Source organism: Micromys minutus (genome assembly GCF_963924665.1).
Source record: "Micromys minutus genome assembly, chromosome: 3".
Lineage (NCBI taxonomy): Eukaryota > Metazoa > Chordata > Mammalia > Rodentia > Muridae > Micromys > Micromys minutus.
In genome coordinates, this window is record NC_137972.1 from 8,900,566 (window position 1) to 8,928,000 (window position 27,435).

General features: G+C 37.6%; 1 protein-coding gene across 1 annotated transcript in view; it reads right to left on the reverse strand.

Annotated features, from left to right (window-relative positions):
* The window catches only part of PIK3C2G (phosphatidylinositol-4-phosphate 3-kinase catalytic subunit type 2 gamma), a gene marked incomplete at both ends in the record, with an annotated part of 303,735 nt that overhangs the window by 239,529 nt on the left and 36,771 nt on the right, over nt 1-27,435 (reverse strand). The window contains 4 exons of the mRNA XM_080913719.1: nt 6,062-6,257; nt 10,373-10,406; nt 16,089-16,211; nt 21,060-21,119. Coding sequence (XP_080769845.1) covers nt 6,062-6,257; nt 10,373-10,406; nt 16,089-16,211; nt 21,060-21,119 — 413 coding nt within the window. The remainder of the gene's footprint in view (nt 1-6,061; nt 6,258-10,372; nt 10,407-16,088; nt 16,212-21,059; nt 21,120-27,435) is intronic.

The window sequence follows — 27,435 nt, forward strand, 5'->3', positions numbered from 1 at the left end:
ATATTTTTCCTATTTTTATCAGCAAATTCATCACTGTTATGTATGAAAGGTTCCTGATTTTTGCATTTTAACTTAAAAGTTCATAGAAAATATTATGTTTATTAGGTTCAAAAGTTTTCTTAGTCTATAGAATATTGTTTTTGTATAAAAGTATGGCACATATTATTTGGAAATAGAGATAGTTTTCCCTTTTCCTTCCCTGTTTTTCAATCCTGTTTTATATCTTTGTCTTATTGTTCTGGTTAAGATTTCAAATGGTATATTAAATAAGAGTGGAAAGACTAGGCATTCTGATTCTGATTGCAAGTCTTCCCTATTTAATACAATGTTACTTTAAGTCTGTAGTAGGTAGCCTTTATTAACTGAGAAATAGTTTATCTGTTCATAGTTTATATATTTTATATATTCATAGATATTGTTCTCTGTCAAATGCCTTTTCTACATATCTCAAGATGGTCAGGTGATTTTTACTATTAAGTCTCTTTATCTTGAATTTGTTAAGTTTTAACCTTGATCCATAGACAAGATCTCGAATTGTTTGCGGTCAATTTGTTGGAAAATTTTCCATTTAAGTTCAACAGGAAATTTGACTTGGAGTTTTGATTTTCCACTGTGCATTTATGTCACATGGGTACCTGCATAGTTCTGACTTCATATGAGTCCTTTCCCCTTCTCTTTTATGAAACAATTAGAAGAGGGTTGGTACCCAGACTTTCTTCAATATTTTGGTTGAATTCATCAGTGAGTTTCTATGCTTCAGAGGTTTAATTTATGAAAAGCCTTGTTACTTCTATCACAATTGATGCCATGGGTCTGGGAAATTGTTTATTGTCTCTGGCTTTAGTTTTGGCAGAATATGTGTGTGTGTGTGTGTGTGTGTGTGTGTGTGTGAATGTGTATAATTCTTCCAAGTTTTCCAATGTTTGGGATATAAATTTTCAAAGTATTCCCTAGTGATCTTCTGAGTTTCAATAAGGTTTACTCAAAAAAGTTCCTTTTCATATCTACTTAATTATTAATTGTTTTTCTTTCGGTCTGGCTGGGGATTTGTCAATATTGTTACTCCTTCCAAAGAGAGCATGCATAATTCTAATGTATTATTCTTTCAGATTCCATTTCTCTAATTCCTGCCCTATCTTTATTATTTTGTTGCTATGTGCTGCAGTTTTAGTACTAGGGCTTTACTGCCCTTGTGAAATGGATTTAGAAGAGTTTCTTTTTTTTTGTATTTTATCAACTAGATTGAAGAGCTCTAGTGTTGGTTTTTATTTGAAGGTCGAACATAATTCCGCAGTGAATGGGAAAGACAAGGGTTTGAACTGGCCCAAATTCACTTCTGTATTTCTTCTTCAAGCTCAGCAGTGGATGAAACAGAAAAACCTCCCAACCTTCAGATTCTCCCGGGGAAGCAATGTTATAAGCTACTCAAATCTCTCTCTCTCTCTCTCTCTCTCTCTCTCTCTCTCTCTCTCTCTCTCTCTCTCTCTCTCTCTCTCTCTCACACACACACACACACACACACACACACACTTACACCCACATACAGTTTTTATTTAATCATATTGCAGAAAATAAGTGTGGAAACATTTTGTGAATGTTTTCTCAACTTTCTTTAGAATTGTTTTTCAGTTTAGCTTTTGGTCACTTTAAAGGAAGGTTCTATGTATACTTGACAATAATTTACATCCTGTGGCATATAGTACATTTCTTACTTGAAGTTTGTCACTTTTATTGGCATTTTATTCTATATTCTTCTCCTTGACTCACTGATCTCTCAGTTTCTGAAAGAGGCACATTGATGTAATAATTTTCAGTATTTCTGTCAACCTTTAATGTTTATTTTGTCTTTTTGGCCAACTGAATATTTTACTAGCATGTAGTGAATTTATATTTATTAATTTATTAATAACTTTAAAACTCAGAATCTATTTCTTAGTGTATCCACAGATATTTCTTGATATGGTGATATGAATCGTAGAGATTATGAATAATACTTTGGTGAAGTTCATGAGACAGAGTCTGCTCACAAGCATTTTGGTGACAAAAGTCACATGACAAGGAGCTTTGAGGAATCCCTCTGTTGTGCCTCATAAGAAGCAAATCCTCAGTGAGAAGAAATCTCAGCTTGCTCATGTGTTTGGAGTCCTTATAAATACAATTGTCAAAATATTTTCAAATGAAAATATTTTATCATAAAATATACATCATTATGCAAATAATACATTTATGCATAATTACACAGGCATTCTAATTACTATAACATGCTATGTATTGCAGTTTGTGTGATTGAAGAAATTAGGAATTTTTTTCTGTAGTTTATGTTAAGGCGATATATGTTTGAACAGTAGAGAGGTAGGCAAGGAAGGGGCTAGGAAAGTAGAAAAGGAGGTGGCAGGCAGAGATTCACAGAGAAAGAAGATGGAAGTTGATGTGCATTTTTCTCTGTGTGTATTTCTAACTTGATGAGGTTGTTATGATTATTTCTAAGGGTTTCTATTGATATAATTTATCTCATATAGATGGGCAATTTATATCTTTGTCCATCGGTTGTAAGCTTAATTGTGTAGAGGGTTTGTGTATTGAGAATTTAACATATAAACCTATTTGATAAGTTAATAGATGTGGAGTAATGTCTGTGCTGGGAGATGAAGGAGAGTGAGTGGAAACAACATTCCAGGTGGTCTTATTCACCTTTGACAGAAGCAACAGGGGCAGTGGAGTGACCTGCACCTGAGTTCTTAGAGGCGGCTTAAAGCTGCCAAGATAGAAATCCCCACGTGCAATATGGCCCCTCTGGAGCCTGCACTAACTCAGGATCAAAGGTTTATGCAATTTAATATTTACTGCAACATTTTTCTACCTAACTAAAGAACTATTGACATTTGATAGCTTTTAGAAGAGAAAGAGTCATGTTTTCTAAGGGTGTGGTCCCTTGTGCATGGATCAGGCATCCAGGAAGTCCCCATATCCAAGAGTATTTGGGTAATGTAAATTTCACTCAGTGAATTCAAACAAAAGAGAGACTTGGGTGTGACTGCATGCACCTCTAATCCTAGCACTCTTAAAGCAGACACAAGCTAGATCTATGCAATTTTGAGGCCATCCTGGGCTACATTGTGAGAATGTATCTCAGTAATAACTAAACACACACACACACACACACACACAGAGAGAGAGAGAGAGCAAGCGAGAGAGAGAGCAAGAGAGAGAGAGAGAGAGAAACAGAGAGACAGATACAGAGATCCAGAGACAGATGCAGTGAGAGAAAAACAGAAAAAGAAAGGCAAATAGACACAATGTGAACAGAGATGAAAGGAAGAATACAATACTGTGGTTAGGGAGGAGGTGGGATCAGGAATGATTGGGTAATAGGGTAAATATGATCAAAATATATTGTATCAGGAATTTATAGAATATTATTAAAATGATTTTTTGGACTTTTTAATATAACCCCAACATATAATGAGATTCTGTGCTACTCTTAGTATAATTAGCTAATGTTCTTAGTCAACCGTTCTTCTACTGGCTATTAGTCTGGTCTGTTTTTCTCTTGTGCTGGTCCCTTTGGTCCTCAGATCTGGTACTCAATATAAAATCTCTGCTTCCAGAGTCTTTCCTATTTAAGTTTATTTTTATGACCAAGACTTGTTCAACTTTCAGCTCAACTCATTCCTGACCTCTGATCTTCTGACTCATATACTTTTTCATAAATCTGGCATGACTTACAGTTTTATTCAAAGAAGTTTATTTAGACATTTCCAGTAAATTTTTATGGAGCATGTGTTATACAATAAGAAGTGTTTTTGATTATTGTCTAGATATTGTGAAAAGGAATTGGAGGACAATTAATAATGGGCAATTTTGAAGGTAAATATTGTGTAATATCTGCACTCATAAGCAGATGGATTCATGCCATTACTGAGACACAGAGATCTTTAATATGTTCTATTCAAAAATGCTCAGCTAAGTCTCCCACTATATTTCTGACCTCCAGAGTGTGAGATATTAGTCTGTTGTGTTACATAGTTAAATGTGAGAGAAATTTGACAAGGGCAAGGCAATACGAGGTTACCATGGAAACTTACACACAAGCACTTTGTCACCATTTTAGGAGAAGGTTGGCTGGTTCTTAATTCCTTGAGAATTTGTGCTGTGTCTGTTTCTAGGGACAGCATCCAGCTATAGTCTTAAAATTTATTCCTCTACTGAGTAAAAAGTATCACTTTGTTTCATCTATTAAGGTGCTCCCTTTTTTATTATAGTAGATTTTTTGTAGAAAAGCATTATTTTATATCTATAATTATATGTAAAAACATAGCTAACAATGTTATGTATCATAATATATGGTGAAACTATTTAGACTCTGCATTTGTAAAGAAAAATGGAGAAAAACTGACTAGATTATACTTATGTGAATATACACTGTGATCAAATCTATAGATTATTTTTTCTTACATACATGGATATATTAATATATAGATCTACATATACTATATTTATTTATGTATCAGTACATACATAATACATATGTATGTGACATACATATATATGTGATATAATAAGTATATGTACAAATACAACTAAAGATTTATATTTATAAAGTGTTAATAATGTTATAAAGAATTTACATATTAATTAAAAGTAATATATATTTATGAATAAAAAATTGTAAGAAAATATTCATTAGAGTAGCATGCAATTACACAGCGTTCTTTTATAAATGTCATCATAAAATTAAGGCAGGAAATACATAATGTTTTCATTTGGTAGAATCTAAAGACATGTATGAGCTCTGGTTTCCCTTTAGATCACATAAATCATTCACATTTTACTAATGAGATGTGTATGTAAATAATGTTCTATATAGAGAGACACATTTTATCTTATATTAATTATATAACTCTGTACTTATTTTATTTTACACACACACACACACACACACACACACACACACACACACACACACACACAAAACCTGTATGACAGACTATAAGAGTCAGAGGCAATAAATGACATCTAGGAAACTTTTCTGGATAAAACAGTGTAGATGCACACATGACCTCAGCCTCTGTGACAGATACATGCAAGACTTGAAAAGTCAGACAAAAGTCCCAGCTTGTAGAGGGGAAATGTGCAGTAATGGATGAGCAGATACCTGCTGGGAGAAGAGGAGTCATTTTTTTTAAAGAGTGAGGACCCAGGTAGGTTGACCCCCCCCCATCAGTGAGGGGCTCATACCAGGCAGTATGTGCACAGCACAGACTGGACTAGATGAATTCATAAAAACAGAAAAGGAAAGTGTAAAATTCAATGGGTCCAGAAAGGATGGTTATGGGAAGAGTTGTAGAAGTATAGGTGAGCGTGATCACAATGTATGGAATTCTCAAAGAACTAATAAAAATATAGCAATCTCAAAATTATCTCTCTTAATTATTAGTTGTTTTGGCTTTTCTTATCTTTCAGGTGCCAAATGAATATTAGGTTCATTAACAAGTGATTTCATTAAGTTTTGTAATTTTAATCAATGTCCTCTTTTATCTATATACAACCTGTAAAGAATTTACAACACACAATGTTCTTATGTTATTCCAAAAACTAATACATAAGTATAGTCAACTTAAAGGTTCTTTCATGAAGAGTTCATGAAATAAATTAATCATGGGTAGTCCTTACTTTGTTAAGAATCTAGTCTGACGAAGTCTGACCACTCACAGCTTTGTAGTGGTCAGAAAGCTTAGCTCTCCTTTTCCATAAACATTCTTAGTGCCTGTGCACACACTTTCTCTTCCCCTCTACCATCTTAATTATTATTAATCACCTGAACCAACTCTCAAAAAATAAAATTTTAGGAAAGCCATTAGACAGGATGAACATTGTCTATTTTACAATGACTCACAGTCTATAGTTCTTATTTTAATATGGTGAAAAAAATTAATACTCACCTTGAACCTACCTTTTATTACAGGATCTTAAAATGGGAACTAAATCTGACACAGTTCCCTCTTCAAGCGAGGACAACATTAATTACAGGCAAACCCTGTGAAAAGTCTCTGGCCCCCACCTGTGTGCCCAGGTTCCTGGAACATTGTGCAGGGAACACACTGTGAAGCTCAGGTGGGACTGGAGCTCAGCGTGGACATGGGAGACCCCACCAGGTGTGTGCACAGGCTGGAAATCCGTACAGAAGCTACTGCAGTACATGTCAATCAGCTGACGGATGGACCCTGATAGTTCAGCTGTCACCTTCTCTATGAAGCCTAGGGGAGTAGAGGATAGAAATGGAGATGTCTGTGAAGGGTCGTGTTTCTCATAAGCCATCAATTACTGCTTTTAAATCTCTTATAATGAAATTTAAATAAAATTTAATTAAAATGACCCGTACTAACTGAAGCCAATTAGCCATCTGGGCCTGGGGAGGCAATTCGGCATAGCTGCTGCTAGATCATCTGTCCACATGCTTTCATAGCTACTGCAGGACAGATTTTGGAAACATAATCTTTTAGTTACAAATTGGAGGTTCTTTTCAATGATTAACGTGGCAAGCAGACTGATTGAAATTTGCAATCAATTATCTTCTAATTTATCGATGTTTTAGAGTCAACTTCAAGAAAAGGCTAATATTTTCTGTGTGTCTTATGATTACCACAAACATTTGCTGAATGCTCATTGCCTACTCTGGTGCTGTCATAAACGGTCTATGAGAGTGGTTTTAAAGGTCAACTGGACATTACCTACAGTCACCTGAGGATATTCTTATGTTGGGTTAGCCTGAGGAATGTCTGTGGTGGGGAGATCCTGTTGATTGTTGCTTGGAGGAAGAAGACCCCGCCCACTGTGGGTAGGTTTCATTCCCTAGGCTTGATCTCCTGAACTATGTAAGACAGAGAAGGATAGAAGAAAGCAAGCAAGAAAAGATCCTTGCATTTTCTCCTTTCTACTGTAGATGTGATATTTTAAATCCTTACTTTGACTTTCGCTAGATCATGGCCTGTAACTTTGAACTGAAAACTTCAGATAAGACCCTTTGTTTCTACATTGCTTTGTTTTTAAGGATATTTTGTCATCACCACGTAAATTGAAGCATGGGCAGTGGTACAAGAAAAATATAACCAGCTAACAGTTTTTTATACGAGCAAAGGAGTGGATGAGGGGACAGATCAGAACCATTGGATTCTCCTTAGAGTGTGCCGTGGCAGGGTTGAAGTACACTGAGCGGGTCACCGGCACTGATGTTTATAAACTCATATGCAATTTTCTCCAAAGTTGCCTCTCAGACAAAAATTGTGTCTTGGTTTCTAGTTTTTGTTAGTTTTTGAGAAGAAAATGGTGTGATGATCTAGCTTTCTTCCTGAGTGTGTGCACCACTGTAGTGTTGTCGCATGTGGGCTCCTTAGGATGGGAGCCAGCTTCAGCATGATGCTTCCTCCCACGGCCATCCCACCTCTCCCCCATCGATGCTGCCCACCATTGGGCACCTTTTGTTGCTGCTAGGTACTTGCTATTACTCACTTGTTCAAAAATGCACACAAAATTTATGAGAGACAAACTGTACCAATTTGTCTCATTTCTTAAATGGTGCTCCTCCCCCCCCCCCTTTTTTTTGCAGCAGCAGCCTGGGGGAAGATGAGTGAAGAGAAAAGGCTTTAATTAAATTTCTCGGAGAAATCAGCGGTAGGAATTAATGAAGTGGAAGCAAAAGGCGCCATGATAATAATCCTAAAACAAGCCTTGTCAAACTCTGGAGGCCACCCAACAGGAATCTTTGCTGACTTGTGGGTGGGAGAGATTTGCAAGTTTCTTCAAGCTTTTTTGTTTTCTCTTTTCAAATGGTTCTCTTGGTTCCTTGGAGCAAGAAGCACAGACTTTCTGTCAATAACTTCTAATCTTGCCAAGGTGTGACAGTGAATATATAATATATATCTAACATTATTGATCTGACCTCAAGTTTGTCTTTTTTGAGAACTTTAATTATTTTGACACATATTACAGTCTCGTCTTTATTACTAGTTCTGGGTTATTGTTTGCTTCTGGGAGTTTGTTTAGTAATGTCCTGATGTCATCTGTGTTTCCAGAACTCTGGATGAAGAATACATTTCAAATGCACGATCATCACACGACATGGAGACAGCAAATAACCCCTATAAAGGCACGAAACCCTAAGATCAGATCCCCAGGACACACCCTAAACATAGCCATGAGGCTAGAGAACACTGGTGGTTAAGAACACTCCATGCTCTTTCAGAGGACATGGGTTCAGTTCCTTCCACCCACATGGCAGATCACCATAGTAACTTCAGCTACAGAGGATCCAGTTCCCTGTTTGGCCTCTTTGGAAACCATTCATATCAACAATACATGCAGTCAAACATTCATAAGTGATATATATATATATATATATATATATATATATATATATATATATATATATATATTTTAAATCTGACACACTGGTTTGCTTCTGTGATCCCAGCACTGGGAGGGACAAACAGGTGACTTCCTGGATTTTCTATACCGTTAGTCAGGCCAAAGTGGTAAACTCCAGGTGGAGTAAGAGACCTTGCCAAAAACAAAACAAAACAAAACAAAAAGAAAGAAAAAAAAACAAGAAAAACCCCATCAAAACAAAAACAAAAAACAAAAGTCGAGTGTGACTAAAAGTGACAAGTGGGGTGACCTGGTGATCTCTAGTCTCTAAGCACATGCACATGTACACACACATACATGCACAGTGATAACATCATCAGACTATTTTGTGAATCAAGATCTTGTGCTTGGTGGAGAAATGCAGTGAAATCATATTCATCACACCTGCATTTTTGTGAGCAAAGACTTACAATGTTAACTTATTTGTAAATCAAATATATTAATTGGAATATGTTGTGATTTCTTATGGAGTATAAACCTTGGGTGCATTTCTGTTTATTTTTATGGAATCTCGTATCCTAACACCCCAAGGACTATGAGAGGAAGGAGGAAGAAACTTCATTACGACACTCCAGATAAAGGGTAGGACTTCATTAGCATGGCTGTTCCTGTGCTTTCCACAGGTGATCATGAGATTCTGTGCCAGGAGTAATGTGAGGCAAGTCTGTGTCTCCTCTACCCATCTATTTCTAAAACCTTCTGATAATCAACCCCCTTTGCACCAGTGCAGGTGTTTTCTCCACACCCTTTGCCCCTGTATTACTTCTAGGATGACACATGGAGGGTGACTCTCATATCATTGATCTCCTCTTTCCAAATGTTGGTATCAGTATTGAGACTTACATGTTTCTCATGCAACTGTTGACTAGAAAGATTAACTATGTGGAAATGTTTTGTTTTGTTTTCTTCCAAATGCTTCCCACAGTTACCTCTGCATTTGACCTTATTATGTTACCTATGTCGTCCCTGGAAGATAATCAGACTGTTCCTGTGCCAAATATCACCTCCCTGTACAGATACAGCAGACTAAAGAACACACACACATTTTGTGCCTATTAGGACAACTGAGGTCTTGGGTCATGGAGCTAAGAAGCTAGAGAGCTGTTGGCGGACATTACATCTGCTCGTTGGAGAGTGGATCCTGCTCTGGATCCTGCTTTGAAGCACAAGGGCACACACCCACTCTTTATTGAAGTAGGAAACTCTACTTCAGCTTGCAGCATCTCTGTCCCACATCCCCTGTAAGTCCTGCTTTAGAACCCAGTCCTTCTGCCTGGCCCATCAGCTGGCCTTTCCATAGCTTGAGTCTCAGAAATTAATGACTTTGAAGACAAACGCTTGAAGCTTTTCTCACGGCAGAATTCACTTTACAGTGACTTCTTGCAGTATCTTAGGATGACCAAAAGGGTTTTTAAAAAAAATAATTCTTGCATTTGATGAGAAGTCTTTAATTCCACTTCTCGGATAGCAAAACGCAGGCAGATCTCTGGAAGATCAAGGCCAGTGGGGTCTCAATAGTGAGTTCCTGACTAGCAGCAAGCTATGTACTGATATCAGTCTCAAAACAAAACAAAAAACAAAAAGAAAAACAGAACAGAACAAAAACAAACAAAGACACAGTCAAAACCAAAACAAAACAAATACAACCACCACAACAGATCCTCCCATTCTTAGGGATCTCTACTTTTCTTGCTTTATGAAAACAAAACCAGAATAAAGGCTTAAATAACACTCTCCCCCCAAAAAGTTCTCTTGTGAATTTATGGCTTCCATCAGTAGAAGGGGTAGTAACGGTCCGAATAAGCCATTTCCCCTCCACGTGTGTGGTTATGTGTTACCACAGTATTTAGATGGGTAATTGAAGGGAAAAGGTGACAAAATTCAAAGACTTATGTCCTTTGTTCCTTTTAATTTTTAAGAGTTTGACTATATATATATTTCTTGTTACCTCTTTTTGAAGTCTCTGAATTCTGATGAACATTCTAAAAAGTAGCAGGAAGAAAAAAAAAAAACATTTGTGTTACTAATCCGGGAAATAATCAAAGTAGTAATATCCAAAGATCAACACAGGATGCTTTCTTTGGGATGAGGCCAAGTGTCTCTCGGTTCATTTATCTGTGGTGCACATTAAACATGGGAAATCTATACAGTATAAAAGAAACCCTCTGGATATTGCAGTGAGTTATGTTGGTTATTGGAGATTTAAAAAAGAAAATGTTGCTCAAATCGGCTGAGCCTTTTATTATCAAAGCACCCTGCAGACCTTGTCAAGCTCTGTCCCTCCACCACGGTAGGAACCAATCTTCTGTTTTAAGTGCATTTCAAATTCTCATTGTTCATTGCCTATCTCTTACAATTAGCAGATTATCAGACACAAGGCTCTGAGGAACATCGGAAAGAGGTCTGGATGGAGTGGGGAAAAAAACTAGATTCTCTTCATGGTTTTATTTATTTATTTATTTGTTTATTTATTTGTTTGTTTTTTAGAGTATTAATTAACTTATAGTCGAACACTGAGGAAAATATATCAAATCAAATCAAGACTCAAAAGAACAATCTGAGATGTTATGGTTTGCATTCTTCCCCTTGTCATTGGTAATCACATCCACAACATGATGGCTATATTTACATCTTTATTGGAAATGTGGAATGCCTCAGCTGGCTTGGGGCTTTTTGGCTCTAAGTTTGTTACCATGGAAACTGTACACACTCACTCATGTATTCAATAAAAATAATGTTTCAGTGGAAAGGAATATTCAAATTTCTTAGGAGATACATTTTAATTGGCAGAAATTTTGAAAGACCGAAATATAATTTTATTTTCTGTAAGGGATCTTGATACATTGGTCATGGTTGTCTAGAAATCCTGGACTCCCAATATTTTCCAGCCTCAGCTCTTTCAGCAGCTGGACAGCAAGAGTAAATTACCATTCAGATTATTTATTTTATTAAAAATATTAAATTTTGTTTCTATGAAAGCTAATTAAATAGCACATTTATTAAGCACCCAATCCAGAGAGTAGCTGTTTCCTTATATCAAAGAACTTCCATAGGATCTCTTTAGAGAGGAAATACTTTCTATGGTAAAATATAATTAAATTTGAATGTAACCTTTTAATTCAAAATGTCGTTTTACAAACCTCAGAAGCACTTATATTAGGTAAATATTTCACAAGAATGTAGCATCAAATGGTAGTCCCAACAACTCCAGATAATATCTTCACCCTCTTTAGGTGGGACAGACTACTTGAGCTGTTAGCCTTGTTTGACTAGAATTCAATTTACTCAGAGCTGTAGGCATGTATTATAAAAATCACCATGACATCCACCTACAGCACAATAGGTAAGAACACATTTTCCACTCTGTGCTTCAGATTTCTAGAGTAGTTTATAAAAAGTTATTAAATGGGTTTCTGAATTGTAACTTGAAGGCTAAAGGTTACTTTCAATACTAAGTAGGAGCTTAGAAGTTCAGTTACGATTTAATTCTTCGTTTAACCAAAATCTCATTTATTAGATACTTAATTACTTCCCTACATAACAGGAAATAGTGTCTTGCATGATGGCTGAAAATGCAGCCAAGGAAAAAGCAAAACATCTCAATTTGAGATTTGCTGGCACAGAACTGGACCCCCTCCGTGTTTGTTATCTTAGATCATAGTGGATAGACAGATTGGTTTTGTTGACTTTTGAATTGTAATTGCTTACAGCACAAATCCTGCAAAATGTATTTAGTATTTTATGCCAACATTCTTTTGTATGTAGGTTCACAATTAAGATAGGATAAAAACCAGTGGGCAGCAACAGGGCACCCGGCATGGAAGCAATAGAGTTTAAACTCTGTTTAAAAAAAAAAAGAAACAAAAACAAAAAACAACAACAACAACAACAACAACAAAAACTAGGCTTTCGGGCTTGAGACAGAGATGAGTAAACCATTTTTTAATGATGCACTTTAAGTAAAATACAATTCTCAATTTTCAATTCTGTCCCAGAAAATCATTATCTTCATCAAAATTAGAGGCTACCTATGACTTCAGCTGAAAGGAATAAAAATCACACATTTAGAGTATAAGACCACAAGGCCTGTATTGTATAAATCAAAGGTTTTCTTGATCATAATTCCCTCATGTTGTTCCTAGAAAATAGGTAATTTTTTTTGCATAAAAGGTTCTTTTGGCTTTAGATCTACTGAGTAGTTGAATATCTTGGAGAAAAAAATGGAGTTGTGTTTTAGGCATTTTAGGAAGTGACACTTTGGGAGATCAGACATTTTCTTCCTTAGAGAACATTAATGTCACATGAAGTGCTTCTTCATCAATAGGGGATCTTCCTTTCTCTTTGCCCTGTTACTTGTTTCTGCTGACCCAGTAAAAGGTAGATATGAACGTTGAAATCCAGCCTAACGGTCTCCACAGAAGAGAGGACACACATCTACACTTGTATATCTGCTCTGCTGTGACAGAAGTCCATGTTGGCCATGACATAAGGAGAGGGCAGAGGTGGGGGCTGCTGTGTATAATGACATGCTGACTTTGGGAGGAAGACTTAAACCTACCACTAGAATACTTCCAGTTAGCAGGTGGTAACTTGGCTCTGATTTATGTTTACTACTGAAAGCCAGAAGAGTTAATTTACCAGAATTAGATCCAGGTAGGAATTAGCCAGAAGAGTTAATTTACCACAATCAGATCCAGGTAGGAATTAGCATTCCAATAGCAACCTAATCCCATTTGCAGCACTAAAAGATTATAGTATTTGCTTGCAGCTCTAGGTGCTTATAACACTCCCAAAAAGTAATGACCAAAGAAAGGACACAGATTATGTGTTGAGAGCTAATTCTCACTGGCTTGGTTTTCTGGATTGACTCCATTTACTGGGAGTGAAGAAACTTTTAATTATCAAGTTTGTAGAACTATTTTTATCAGAACTTGTAGGTGGTCTGCTTTTCAAAACTATGGTATTGTTTGTTTTTGTCCTGACACAGAGCTAACAAGACAATCAAAGTAAATTTGGATCCAACGTATTTCTCACCCAGTTGTCAACTGGGAAGTTCATAGATCTCAATATCTATACAAAACAAGGCATAGAGACTACATAATTATTTCATTCCCTTCTAAGCTAATGGTATAGGGTCAGTGGTGACTATCTTCTTGACACAATCTAGAGACAAGCATGTGGGTGTTCCTATGAAAGATTACCTAGGTAGTTCTCTGGCCTTTGAGAACCAGGGTTACCTTAATTGCATTAATTAAGGTGAGTCATCTCCTTCAGATGGTGACATTCTCTGGCTAGGATCCAAGATTATGTGGCTAGGGAGAGGGGGCTGAGCAACAACAAGCATTCTTTGAACTGCTGACTTCAAAGGCAACAAAGCCAGCTACTTCCACCAGCTTCTGATGCCTCAACTCCCCTGCACTGAGGCACTCATTGTTCTTCGACCTGCACCTATGAACTATTCACACTGCACTGATGGGCTGTTCTTGACACTGCACTGATAGGCTGTTCTTCACACTGCACTGATGGACTGTTCTAAACACTGCACTGATGGGCTGTTCTTCACACTGCACTGATGGACTGTTCTTCACACTGCACTGATAGGCTGTTCTTCACACTGCACTGATGGACTGTTCTAAACACTGCACTGATGGGCTGTTCTTCACACTGCACTGATGGACTGTTTTTTGCCCTAGACTCATGGGCTGTTCTTCACACTGCACTGATGGGCTGTTCTTCACACTGCATTGATGGACTATTCTTTACCCTGGACTGATGGGACCATTCTTTGGATTGTAAACCCAAGTCCAGACTGCTTTCCTTATTGAGCTTTTGCCATATAGTCCAGCACAGACACAGCAAAGTAGCTCAACAAGTGGGAAAGTTAACAAAAATTTATTTATTTTTGTCACTAAGAAAAATTCAGGGAAACAAATACAAATCATTCTTAAACATTAAATTTGGGGATTATTGATTTAGCTGATTAGTTCGTTTGGCTGATGTTTATTTTTAGCATATTCGGTGATCTGTGTCTGGGACAACGTAGTGTTGTCATCCTCAGTGTTCACAGAATGTAAATAAATTATTTGTTCCCATTGTTTGATCATAAAACAACTTCTGATTAAAACAAGATGTAGCCATGCATTTAATTACTGACTTTGCATAGTTACCCTGGTGGCAGCAGCAATAAGGAGCCAGCATAATTATTCACACGTTCAGTAAAAAATGATTATGTATATTTGAAATCAATCTTTTGAGAATTTCTAGACGAATGTATTTAAAAAGAATATAATCTTTGCTGTTCTTTCCATGCAGATAAGGAATTCATGTATTTGTGTACTAATCCTCTGTCCCTAAATACCATGAGCAGCAAATGCTAATAACAAGATGAACATGCTAATTCACGGCATTGTGATGAGAAAGGGTTGAAGTAGAATAGGATTATGTTAAAAGTCTAATATGTATCAAGCGTTAATTATAATAGTTCCTCTGTTATAGGTTTCAAGGAGCCTGTGGTCAAATAAAGCCCTGCTAAACGTCGTAAGGAGATCATTTCATAAATTCATAACTTTTAAAACTGAGCATTATTCTGAGTAATATAATGGAAGTCCTGCTTGTCCAACTCCTCACTGCCTAGGGCCAGATCATCCCTTTGTCTCTTGTATCCACCCAGAATGTGCTATGTATACATCAGTCACTTAGCATCAGCTGAACTACCAAATCAGTTGTCATGGTTTGGAGTATCCCTGCTCTTGTAACCATATTTGACTTCATGACCTTGAAGAGTAACAATAATGATGCTGACAGTTGTGTTATATGCCTCAGCCCAGTATTATGTTGCTATATTTTATCAATTTGTTAGTTCTTTATGTATCTATTTTGTAAACTGAACCTTATCATGGGTAAACCTATGTCAAATGACACTGATACATGGTATCTGTTAGTATACGTCTGAAGAGGGACTATCACATAGATATTATTATTATTATTATTATTATTATTATTATTATTATTATTATTATTATTGCCTTCTCTGTTACTGTAACATCTCTATTCATTTGCTAAAGTAGCAGACGTGTTGTGAACAGATTTCACAAGTGTCATTTTTGATTATCATTCATACTAGAAATTTCCCTTTTTCTTGAGATTTAAAATCTTGTATAATGTTCCACTTTTTTCCCAAACACTTCAAAGTAGAAAATGTCTCATGGTATAGTCTTCAGATAATTTCCCCAGAGGACATGGTATCAGTGTCTCTCTCACATTCTGTGGAAAGCGCATGTGCAGTCTCCTGCCTTCTAGCTGCACAGCCTGACTATTCTCTATCACCATCCCCAGCCTGCACACACACTTGCTAGAATGTTGTGCACTGTCCACACTCAGACACCAGAGGACTCTGCACTTGGAAATTCTGAGAGAAGTCACGAATTTCCTGAGTGTCAGAGTGTTAGAAACTTCCTTTTAACTTAATTTGAATCTCTTTCTTATAACATAACTGGGCTTCCCATACCTTTGAATAATTGAATATTCTGTGTGCTCACATACAAACACACATGTACACACCGACATATGATTTCCAGTCAAAAGCTTTCCATCTTCTTTAATTGATTCTTTAATTGATTGTTGAGTGCTGATTTGAACATGCTGTAACAGCGAGGTGTATTTACCTGTGATGGTCTCTGAAGAATTAGATTTAGTTCTTTTACTGCATCTGAGACTTGTTTGGTTTCAATACACCCCAGAACACTGCATATGTTTTTAACTTCTTCAATAATGTTATTCACATGTGGCTGTAGATGACAAAATCACATATCACCATTTATTAACATTCTCATTCAGTTGGCCTCTTTGACATGAAAAGGAAGGTAGTGAGCTGTTCTCACATCCAAAGCTCCATTTAACTTCACATAACTACTTTACTAACTAACAGAAATCTAACTTAACATTATTTAAGATAAGATGAGAGAGGGAAGAAAGGGAGAGAGAGATAAAAAGAGGAAGAGGAAGGTGTCGCAACATGGCCCAAAGAATGACCTGTAGTGAACAAATCTTCAACAACTGAGGGGCACTCAAGGAAAAAGGTGCATTTTACTCCCTGCATTGGTCTTAGACTTGATTTCATGCTTCCTGTGATGAGCACATTCAATTTATAAAACATGTTTATTCTTGGTGAATGTCAGATCGCAGTTGGAGAGCCCAATCCGTTCCCGGTGTTTGAAACTGGTTATCACCTCTGCCTTGCTTTTGTGCTCCCCAACATACACATGCCAGGCAGGTGTGTGTCAACTGCTCTGTCCTGGTAAAGTTCCGGGAAAGGGCTGCTCTGTTACTATTTAGTATGTGTTTATTGCCATTGATTTACAGGTTTTTCTGACTTTTGCTTTTCAGAGCTCAAACGACGTGCCTTGGATCGGACACTGAAAGTACACTGAAACTGAAGATTGTCTGCAGCATTCGACTGCAGTCTGCCCCATTCTTTCAGGTCCTCAGATCCCAGGCCCAGCAGTTGAGATCTGCACAGGTTAATGATGGTGGAGAAGAGGAATGATAAAATAGAAGTATGAGACAAAGATAAGGATTCACAAAATAAAATACTCAAACCTACACTTTCTGGAATATTTTAACAAAACATCAATTAAATTTTATATTCAGGAGGTTTTGTTCACTAATAAGCCACCATTTCTTTTATTTAGTGGAAAATAAAACTGCTACTTGGTGCCTTCTTAGTACAATTTAAGATATTTTTTAAAATAAAGAGCGAAAATAAATTTGGGGAGAATAGTTAATGAATACCACAGAAGACAAAATAGACACCTCACAAACATCAACAGATTTGACTGATGAGCAAGAATGAGAAGAGATTATTTAGTTAAGATTTATTTTATGTCTTTCACAGGTTGTAACTGTGGCTGTTCATTATGTCATGGAGGACAAATATCTATGAGCCTTCGCTTTAGGGAAGAGTCAGCTGCTTCATCAGTATATGACTTATCAAAGTGGATATACAGAGAATGATGTGGGTACCAGAATCCCACGTGGTTAATAAATTCAATCAAAATGCATACTCCTCTAATAACCAGAGAGTAAAGGCTGCAATTTATGTACAGTTTCCATCAATACTGCATTGTAATTTGGAGTATCATGTTTAAGATTGGAATTGACAAACTTTATTACTACATAGGAAAACATTACTTTTCTTAATAGATATAATGAAATTTTAGTCTAGCAACATAAATGCTCTGGCAAGGGATCACATACAAAAATTTTCTAGGTCTAGGTGATCTGGCTAGAATACAGACACACCTTTAACCCCTCTGACTGGATACAGACATGCCCTTAGAATACACTCTTAATCCCAACAACATTGGTAAAGTTAGTTTGTAGAAACAGCCACGTTTGGATGTGACATCTAATTGACAGACAAAGTGATGAATCAGAGAAAGATTTGACAGAATGGGTCAGAGATGGGAGATCCCCAACTCAGCACAAGAACAACAGAGGAAAAAGAGGCTACTTAAGAGCAGAAAGAAAGAGGGGTGGTGTGGTTGGTGGTGGGTGGTTTGGGTACATGGCAGCTTTTACAGTTTTACAGAGACAGGTTGCAAGTGAATGCAGAATGAACCAGAGAATTAGAAGGAGCCAGAGGTTAAAACAGATTGTCAGAGTTAGTTTCAGGCCAACCAGAGCAATTCAGTCAGAAGCTGAGAGAATCCAGCTAGAATCACTCAGCTTGGAAAGGAGTTTGGAGCAAAACAACTGAGCTGAACCAGCCAGCCAATGTTCAGAAAGAGCCAGTAAGAGTGAGCCTATTCAGCAGTAAGCCCCTGAGACAATAGTAAAATTGGGTGAGTAAAAGTTACTTTGACAAATAGAAAGTCAACATATTCACTGAGGTCAGCACAGATCTATGGGGAAATTTCATGTTCTACCCACAAGAATCATTTGAGTATTTACTCTCATATGCCTAGACAAGGTTTTCTCTACATTAGGAATCATAGTAATTGACTAGAAAGTTGCTAAAAGATTACATGAGATTAAATATAATACATGTATGAATCATAAAATTATAATGCTTAATTTTGATCCATTCACATCTTTTTCATTATAAAATTATCAGACCTTACTCATATATTTTGCACAGACAACTAATGAAGTGAGGATTAAATATCATAAGATTATTATAGGCATATAAGGTGGTGTTTTTCTGACTTGTGTTCTGGGAATATCCCCAAAGTGTAAATTTTTTAAAATGCAGACATATTATCAATTAAAATGACAGTCCTGGATCACCTTGGGTCTCTGGCAAAGTGAGATCTAGCTTACTCTGTATCAGCCTTACAGTGTCTTATTGGCTCATATAATCTATATAGCTCATTTTATAGTCACAAATTCTGAAAGATAAATATGTTAACTGCAGACAGAAGTCAGGGGTGGAACTAAAGAAGAAAGTGTAGTTCTAGTGGCTGGAGATATGAACATTTAAGGAAGATACCATATGTTGTCTTCTGACCTCCACAGCTTCCAATTTAGATGGGAATGAGCTTATATACTCAATACTTGTGCATGAGCGTGCACGTGCACAAACACACACACTCACACACAGAGAGAGAACTTTAAGCATATAATAGATTCAGCAACCATGAGATTTTTAGGACTACTATTTGATTAAAATATTTTCCTTATATATATCATGATCTATATAAAACAGCATTCTAGCTTTTACAATTTTCAGATTAAGAAACTCAAATACTCTTTATGCACACATGGACACACCCACCCTGTGTGCTCAGAAACAAGTGAATGTACATCTTAGCCCATAACAGAGATAGACTGATTGGTCCTCCAGATGGCAGAAAGCTAAGGAGATTCTTCTAGTCTGAGCTGCAGCTAAAACATTGGTCCTTCAGGGGCCCCAGGGAACCTTTGGTGTGGATTTAGATTCTGACATGAGGGCTTAATGTTCATAGCTCACAGTCAGATGGGTGCTGATGGATTAAACCTCATGGTTGGATGGGATGGGAGAAGAGACAATGTATGGGTTATAGCCTGTAAAGGAGAAGACAACTGCCCAGTAGGGAGCTCAGAGTACTGTTTCCTTCCTATAGCTATTACCTGAAAAACTGATAGCCATACCCCTTGTCTCAGTCAGGGTTTCTACTTCTGCTCAAAACATCATGACCTAGAAGCAAGTTGGGGAGGAAAGAGTTTATTCAGTTCACAGTTTCACATTGCTGTTTATCATCAAAGAAAGTCAGGACTGGAACTCAAACAGGTCAGGAAGCAGGAGCTGATACAGAGGTCATGGAGGGATGTTACTTACTGGCTTTCTTCCCCCTGGCTTGCTCAGCTTGCTTTCTTATAGAACCCAGGTCTACCAGCCCAGGGATGGCACCACCCACAATGGGCTGGGCCCTTGCCCCTTGATCACTGGTTGAGAAAATGCCTTACAGCTGGATCTCATGGAGGCATTTTCTCATCTGAAGCTTTTTCTCTGTGATACCTCCGGCTTGTGTCAAGTTGACACAAAACCAGTCAGCACACCCTTGTCATACAAACCTGTTGATATTAACCTATATTATTTTATGATATTGTGTTAATTATGTCATTAGTTCAATGTGGTTTGGATATGATGTGCCCTGAAGTCTGCAAGGTAGGACCAGGCTTCCAAAGTAGACTGCCTGTTGGTAGGGCTTACAGGTTACAGGTTAGCTCCTCTCTCATACCAATTCTATTATTTCTGATTTTGGCTACGTGAAGAGACAAACTTATCTCCTTGATCATTTTCTTCTCACCACCATGAGCATACTGCTGCCGTGCCTCCTACCACAGTGGATGGCAGACCCTCAAATCACGAGTCACATCACACCCTCCTGCCTTAAGCTGTTTCTTGACAAACTGCCAGTTACAGTTACAGGAAAGTAACTATTTCAGAGGTTGGCATTATTGGGGTCTCAGAAAGAAGTAGACTCAAAGTATCTGTGTGGATACACTTTCCAACCATACTCTAACATATGTATATGTATATATGCACATATATAAATATGATGTATATATACATATGTACACATACACACTCATGTGCATATGCATCCATGCACATACATATATGTGGGCAGAAAAACACATATGTATACATGCATAGAAACATACATATATATACACATATACTCATGTACATACACACATGCATACATATATAGTGTGCACACAAATATATGTATATACACAGGCACATGCACAATACAGTAGATACAGAGAAAATTTGTTGTGAATGGCCAAATCCTATGAAAGTCCTGTATTCACATATAAAGGAAGGTAGATTTTAGAACAATATGATAAAAGAAAAAAAGCCCCTCAAAAGTGTTGATTTAAGAATTGAAAAGGTATCTCCAGGAAGAATGAACTCCTCCACCTGCATACACATAAGTATCAGGATAATTTACAGAAGAGCTCTGTAATCCGAACACATTTGGACTGGGCTAAATTCCTCCCGACTCTGATCATTTGAGACAACGAAATCCCATACAGTTATGCAGTGCCATGTTCTGTGAGACATGCTCTGAATATATCTTTGAAGGCATTTGATGTATTGCATCCCCATTAGCTCAGAATCCCAATACTTCACATAACAAACTTACCTGAAAAGGGTGTTGGTCACAGGAAAACATGGATGACAAACATTTCTCCTCCTCATCTTCCTAGAAAGGAGAACCAACCACCACAGGAATGAGAGAAAGCTAACCAGTGTGGGCTTTCTTAATGGTGCCAGAGATAAAGGCACACTGTTTTTAAACAACCACACAACCCTTACACACTTCCAGACTTCACCATAACCTGAGTGTTTAAATCTTAAGTGTCTGTTTAAATATGCTGCCTCAAAGTATCAAAATCAACTGGTGAATTTGGAGACACTTGAGAGTTTAGGATGCTCTCCTTTCCAGGTTTTTTTTTCTTCCCCAGACATGTTTGTTTGTTCCTCTGAAGATATAGCTATTTTCTTTGTAGGAGAACTCTGGATGGAAGTATAGAACTTTGGGCCGATTGTAAAAGTGAAAGCAACCACCAAATAATGCCATATAAAGTGCAATGTTGTAAATTGTTATGACCCATTTATAGATGCAAGACTACAATGTCATCAAGTAGACATAATGACAAAGACTAACAGGAGATATAGGACACATCTAATGCTAAAGCTTTAGCAAGGAATAGGAGAGGGTATAGTCACCATTTAAGTGCATATGGAGATAGGGAGGTATTTTAAAGGAATTCTTGAAGACAGGGCTTGAATTAGCACACTTGCTAGGAATTGAAGGACCTATTCAGCATAGGTGTGTGGTGATGAGCATTGTCTAGGGAAGATTCTCTTGGTGAGATTGTGTGTGTGTGTGTGTGTGTGTGTGTGTGTGTGTGTGTGTGTTTGTGTGTGTGTAAAGCCTTGGAATCCTGGAGGTAGGAGCAGGTATAAACCTTTGCTTCGGAGAAGCATAGAACAAACATTAGACATAGGTCAGGCACACATGACAGTCCTCTGCTAATATGGGAAGAGTCGAGCTGAAATCTCCATGCACAGGGGACACCCTGCCTTGAGTCCAGAATCCTACTTGATGTCAACTCCAGGTCAAACATTGGAAATAGGATACTCTACTGCACAAGGCTAAATCTAGACATAAGGAGGAATTTAGGTACTGTGTGTAGGAGGTACACTGTCCCCATCAGAAGTCCAAGTACAATGACAGCTTGAGGATGTGCTTGACTCTTACAACAAAAAACACATGACTTGTATGCATATATGTAAGCAAAACAAAATTGCACAGTAAATATAAAAACTAAATTAAATTAAAAAATTAATGAAGGGCAGAACCAGACGGTTGTCTAGAACTTGATATGTGAGCATGTGGGTAATAGTTTTTAAAAGTGATGCCAAGCTCCTGCAAATGAGGAAAGTGAACTATTTTAAATAAGCGAACAATTCGCTGTGCACTTAATGAATAAAGAAGCCCTGTGGAACACCACCCCTCACAGAGGAATTATGGGTAGTTGAAGGTGCTGGGGTAGGGGTGGGGCACTTTTCCCTCAGCAGTGCAGCACTAATAAATTGTCTTGTTTCGCTAAGTAGCCTCACCCCGATGCTTATGAGGGCAGCATGAATTAATCTCATTGGTCAACCCACAAACCAGCAGGCAACACAAATTAATCTCATTGGTCTCACGCACTCACAAACCAAACCTAAACAAAAGAAAAGACATTAAAGTCTTTTAGAAAGAGAAATGTGGCTAGGTGTAAGAGAGAGGGGGGAGGAGAGAAGTTAAAGGGTCCCCAAAATAATCAAAATCATTGTGTATATAAAAATGTCAAAGAATTAAAAATCGAATGATTTCCACTTTATGCCTGAAAGAACAATTTGAAATGGAACATAAAATGGTAAGACAAAAAATTATTAACAATCCTAAGAAAATTGGAGGAAAAGTATGCAAAGCTGTGGAAGTCAGTCTTCAGTTAATAGTATAAAAAGCATAAAATAAAGTTTTAACCTGAGATTTAAGCAAAACTTCAAGTGCTGAAGGGACAGCTCAGTAAGACACCTATTCCTTTTGTGTAATACCCCTTTGTTCCCCACACCCACATCAGGTGGCTTCCAACCTCTTCGCTATAAAATCTTGAGTATATTCGTTACATTTATCAAAAAGTGTATAAAGCTTGTTAATAAGAACTAAAAATTGACAACAAAACATAATTACACATGCCTTAAGTTTGTCGATGTGGACTCTCTTCCAATTCAAGGATGCAATTCTGAGGTTTTTGTGCCTTCAGTCTTGAGTGAAAGTTCTTTACATACTAGTTCTGACTTTCAGTAATGTCAGCCTGGCCTGTATGTCTGCTAATGCAGCCTTCATTCCAGAAATTGTGTCTGATTTCTCCATGAGCTGATTCTCTCCTCGGTTTCTTTCTTTCTGACCTCCTTACTGGTCATCACACCTAGTCTTTTTTTTTTTTTTCTTATTTTCTTTTTGTGCATTTTTGTCTCCCTTCTGAAAACCTTTTATTTTATCTGATTCTGATTATGAACTAGATTGATAGCTTTATTCTGGATTCTCCATACTCCCCTGCCCTCATGACAGAAATGAAGACAAGGGTTGCAGTGGTGGTTTGGGGACCGATACCACATGACTCATGCTCTGGCAAAGATGTTCTTCCAATCACCCTCCTGCGTTAAGTGCATTACACAGGTCATTTTCATTGATCTTTAAAGGTATCATTGTCTTATATTTTATTATCTCTACTGTGGGAATGAGGAATAAGAATTAGGAAGGCCACATAAAATTCCTCCACAGTAATAGAAGTTGGCAGAAATATCTCTCAGTTCTGTTTCTGAATTCTGACCTGGACTATAACTCTGCTTAAATTATGTTTGAAATTGGACATTCTGAACACCTACTAGTATATTTGCTGTTACTATGAGATTTCAATTCATATATATATATATATATATATATATATATATATATATATATGTATATATCATGTGTTGTTATATCCCATACTAAGTCATCCTGATTATATTTTTCTTCCTCTATGGTTTGTGGCTTTAGGCAAGGGGCATGTCCTCATTTCTCTTGAGCTGTTTTATGTGAATGCAAATGGCACATTATTCTTTTGTTTATTATTGGTACAGCATTAGGATCACAGGCCAGATGGTGGAAGAACTGGGGAAGAGGGCTCTTCGCCCTTCCTAGATCAGGTAGACATTGAGTTTAAGTCCAATTACATCTCAGCTTGAGTTGATTCTGAACAATTTTGGCCCATGTGCTCTGAAATTAGTTCAGTAGTTCATTAGATTCACTTCCCTCTAAAGGTCCTGACTGACACTTCAGTAGGAACTCAGCAAGGAAATTGAAGTGTCCCAGTAAGAAGCAATTTTGAATCAGAAGTCAATTCTTTTAGCGAGGGTAAGGCTTGATTTTGTAGTGTGTCCGGATGAATAGACTGTACTCTAGGAATTACTTAGATAAATGCACCCAGTCTCAAGCCTGGTCCTCAGTCACTTCAGGGAAGGGCACTTACGGACTCTCAATCCAGGAAGCAAAACATTCAAATCTTTGCATCATGTAAGCATTCAGTAATAGCTTTTGGAAAACTTTTAATCTTAATTTCTTTCAAAATTTAAGGTAAATATAGAATACAGAGAATTCAAAATATACATGGAATGGAATTCTGGAGAAATATGTCTAATGAAAAACTTTCATAAAAGCCATCTGCACAGGTAGCCACCTAGGACACAACCAAGGCCATTCAATCTGAAAGTAATGAAGTCTAAAGTATGTTGAAATAATTACATCAAAGAACAAACCTATTTGGCAGTTGAACTTATCCACATGAATCAGAAATATTCACAACATTTACCTACCTGAGGATTTGTTATCTTGTTTTCAAATCATGCATAATCATCTATGCTTGTAAGAGATGGTGGAAACATTATTTTTCAAGTCAATGCTTTTGGGGACATTGATAAAATAGGATTTGTCAAAGAAGCAGGTGGTCTGATACTGGGGCCATGAAGCCACACTGCTTAATTCACTTGTCAATAAGTAGGTGGAACATTTAGAACTGACAGTCGTCTGCCCACATATTGTTCCAGATGCTCTGCTTCAAAAGCTCTCTAACAAGCTTTTTATGAGTCTAACAAGATTGCTCAGGGGTCAGGAACATGTATTGGTTCCGGGGACCCAAGTTCAGTTTCCAACATCCAACATCCATTTTAGATGTCTTACAACCACTTGGAACTGCAGAACTGGGGAATATGATGCCCTTTTCTGCCTGCCGAGGACATCTGCACTCACGTGCACATACCCACAGAGACATACACATGTGCACATAATGTTAAGAATTAAATCTAAAAACATAAATCTCCGTTTGGATTGAGTTGATGTGGAAGTACACAGACACTGTGGTCTATTTATAAGTTAATCCAGTTGCATGCAATGGTTGTGTCCTGCTAATGACAATGTGAAGACAGTGTCCCTTTGATGTTTTGCCAATATTCTAGTCACATTGGAAAAATTAACAGTGGCCAATGGTTTCTTTCAAAGCAAACATATGGATGGCTTCATATGTGAGTAATGGGATCAAGCTTCTAAAATTGAAAAGTCAGAAGTGTTACAGATCCTCAGAAGTATGAGTGTGTGTGTGTGTGTGTCTGTGTGTGTGTGTGTGTCTGTAAAGAAGATACCTACAACAAACAAACGGCACTGAGATGTCAAAATTAATGACATCAATTCTTGAGATGATTAACCCTCAAAGGTGTTTCTGCATAAATGATTGAAGTCTCTGCGTGCCTTATGTCCTGGTAAATTTCAAATTTTACCTAAGAAAGGTTTTTATAGGATTAAACAAGTCAAGAGCAAAAAGGCACAATTTATCACACACACACACACACACACACACACACACTCACTCACACAGGGAGAGCAAGAGCAAGAGAACAGAGAGGGGACGGGAGGGAAAGAGTGAGAGAGAGAGAGAGAGAGAGAGAGAGAGAGAGAGAGAGAGAGAGAGAGAGAGAGAGAGAGAAGAGAAAGAGAAAGAGAATGAACTCATGTCTGTGCAGGCTCTTATAAATGCATCCATGAAGGATGTTAGGCATCTTCTCTGGACTTTCCTGTTTTTTTAAAGAAAACTTTTATTTATTAGAATTAGAAAAACAAAATCTTTCCATAAAATGCACTGTAGAAGTTTGGGTTTTTGTCTTGTGGTCACCATTCCTTATTGTATAGTAGTTGAGTCTAGTGGGTGGTCACCTGGACAAATTGGTCTTATTCTAGAGTCGAGTGAGGTAGTGAAGGTTCAGCCACACTGATCATCACAAAAGCCAATCTTAATGATTTTTGTGACCTTCCTTATAAAAGTGAGTTCATTGCTTCTTACTCAGCTGCATTTCTTCATGCTGACACAGAATGGAACCCCTACCATTTGTAGGTCTATCAGACTTGGATCTTTCAAACTCTAGAAGTAAGGCAGCTAAATCATCATTCTTTTTGTTTGTTTGTGTTTTGTTTGCAGATAGAATCACCTGTAGCCCAGGCTGGCCCAGAACGTACAAAGGAAAGCATGACCTTGAACTTTTGATCCTCTGGTCTTCATATCTTTAGTGTATTGCATCTCACTTATTAAATCTCTCTGGTTTATATAAAGTAACAAATCTCAGGAATTCTTGTATAGCAACACAAATTGGATTCTATAACACGAGGTAGAACAGAACCAAGGGGAGCACCATATCCAACCAGTCTTGTCCTGTTGAAAGGACAGACAGACCAGGGTAGAAGAACTGCTGGGATGCTGCTACATGCCACGGGTTGTCCAGTAAACATCGAAGACAAAGAAGTACACACTGAAGTGACTACTCTTCATGTTCTCCAGAAGAGACAAATGCCGTACTCTACTTTTTAAGACAAGCTCAGCCAAGAAAGCAAGGTCGCTGCATCAGCTGGATGACCTGGACAGTGAGCCCCCAGGATCTTCTTGTCTTTGCTTTCCCATGCCTGGGGTTACAGATGTGTGTTACATGGCCGCTGGCGATCCAAACTCAGGTCTTTGTTATGGTAGGTTCTTTGCCTACTCAGGTGAGTCCTGAGCCTCACTCACAACACTACTATAAGAATTAAAATAGTGTCATCTTTCTTCATTCATATCCCATATCTTTATGTTTCCATGTTCAACACAGGCCTGAGAAAGACAAATTCCACTAGAGCTCATTCCCGTTAGGTATAGTCAGTGGTCTGAGAGTCACATCCTCTCATGAACCTGTTGATTCCATAGCTTCATGAGAAAGGTAACAATCACCTGATCAAAACTAGGCTCTGATTTGCAGGGCTTTGGTGCAAGGTATTCTGCTGACTTGCTTTTGAAATGCCAGGCCTTCCTAAGAGCAGCTCTCAGAAATGATTTGCCTAATGGAAACCACAACTTGGAGGCCCAGCAGGGGCTTGGATTTGAGTAGCCTTGGACTGAATCCATCCT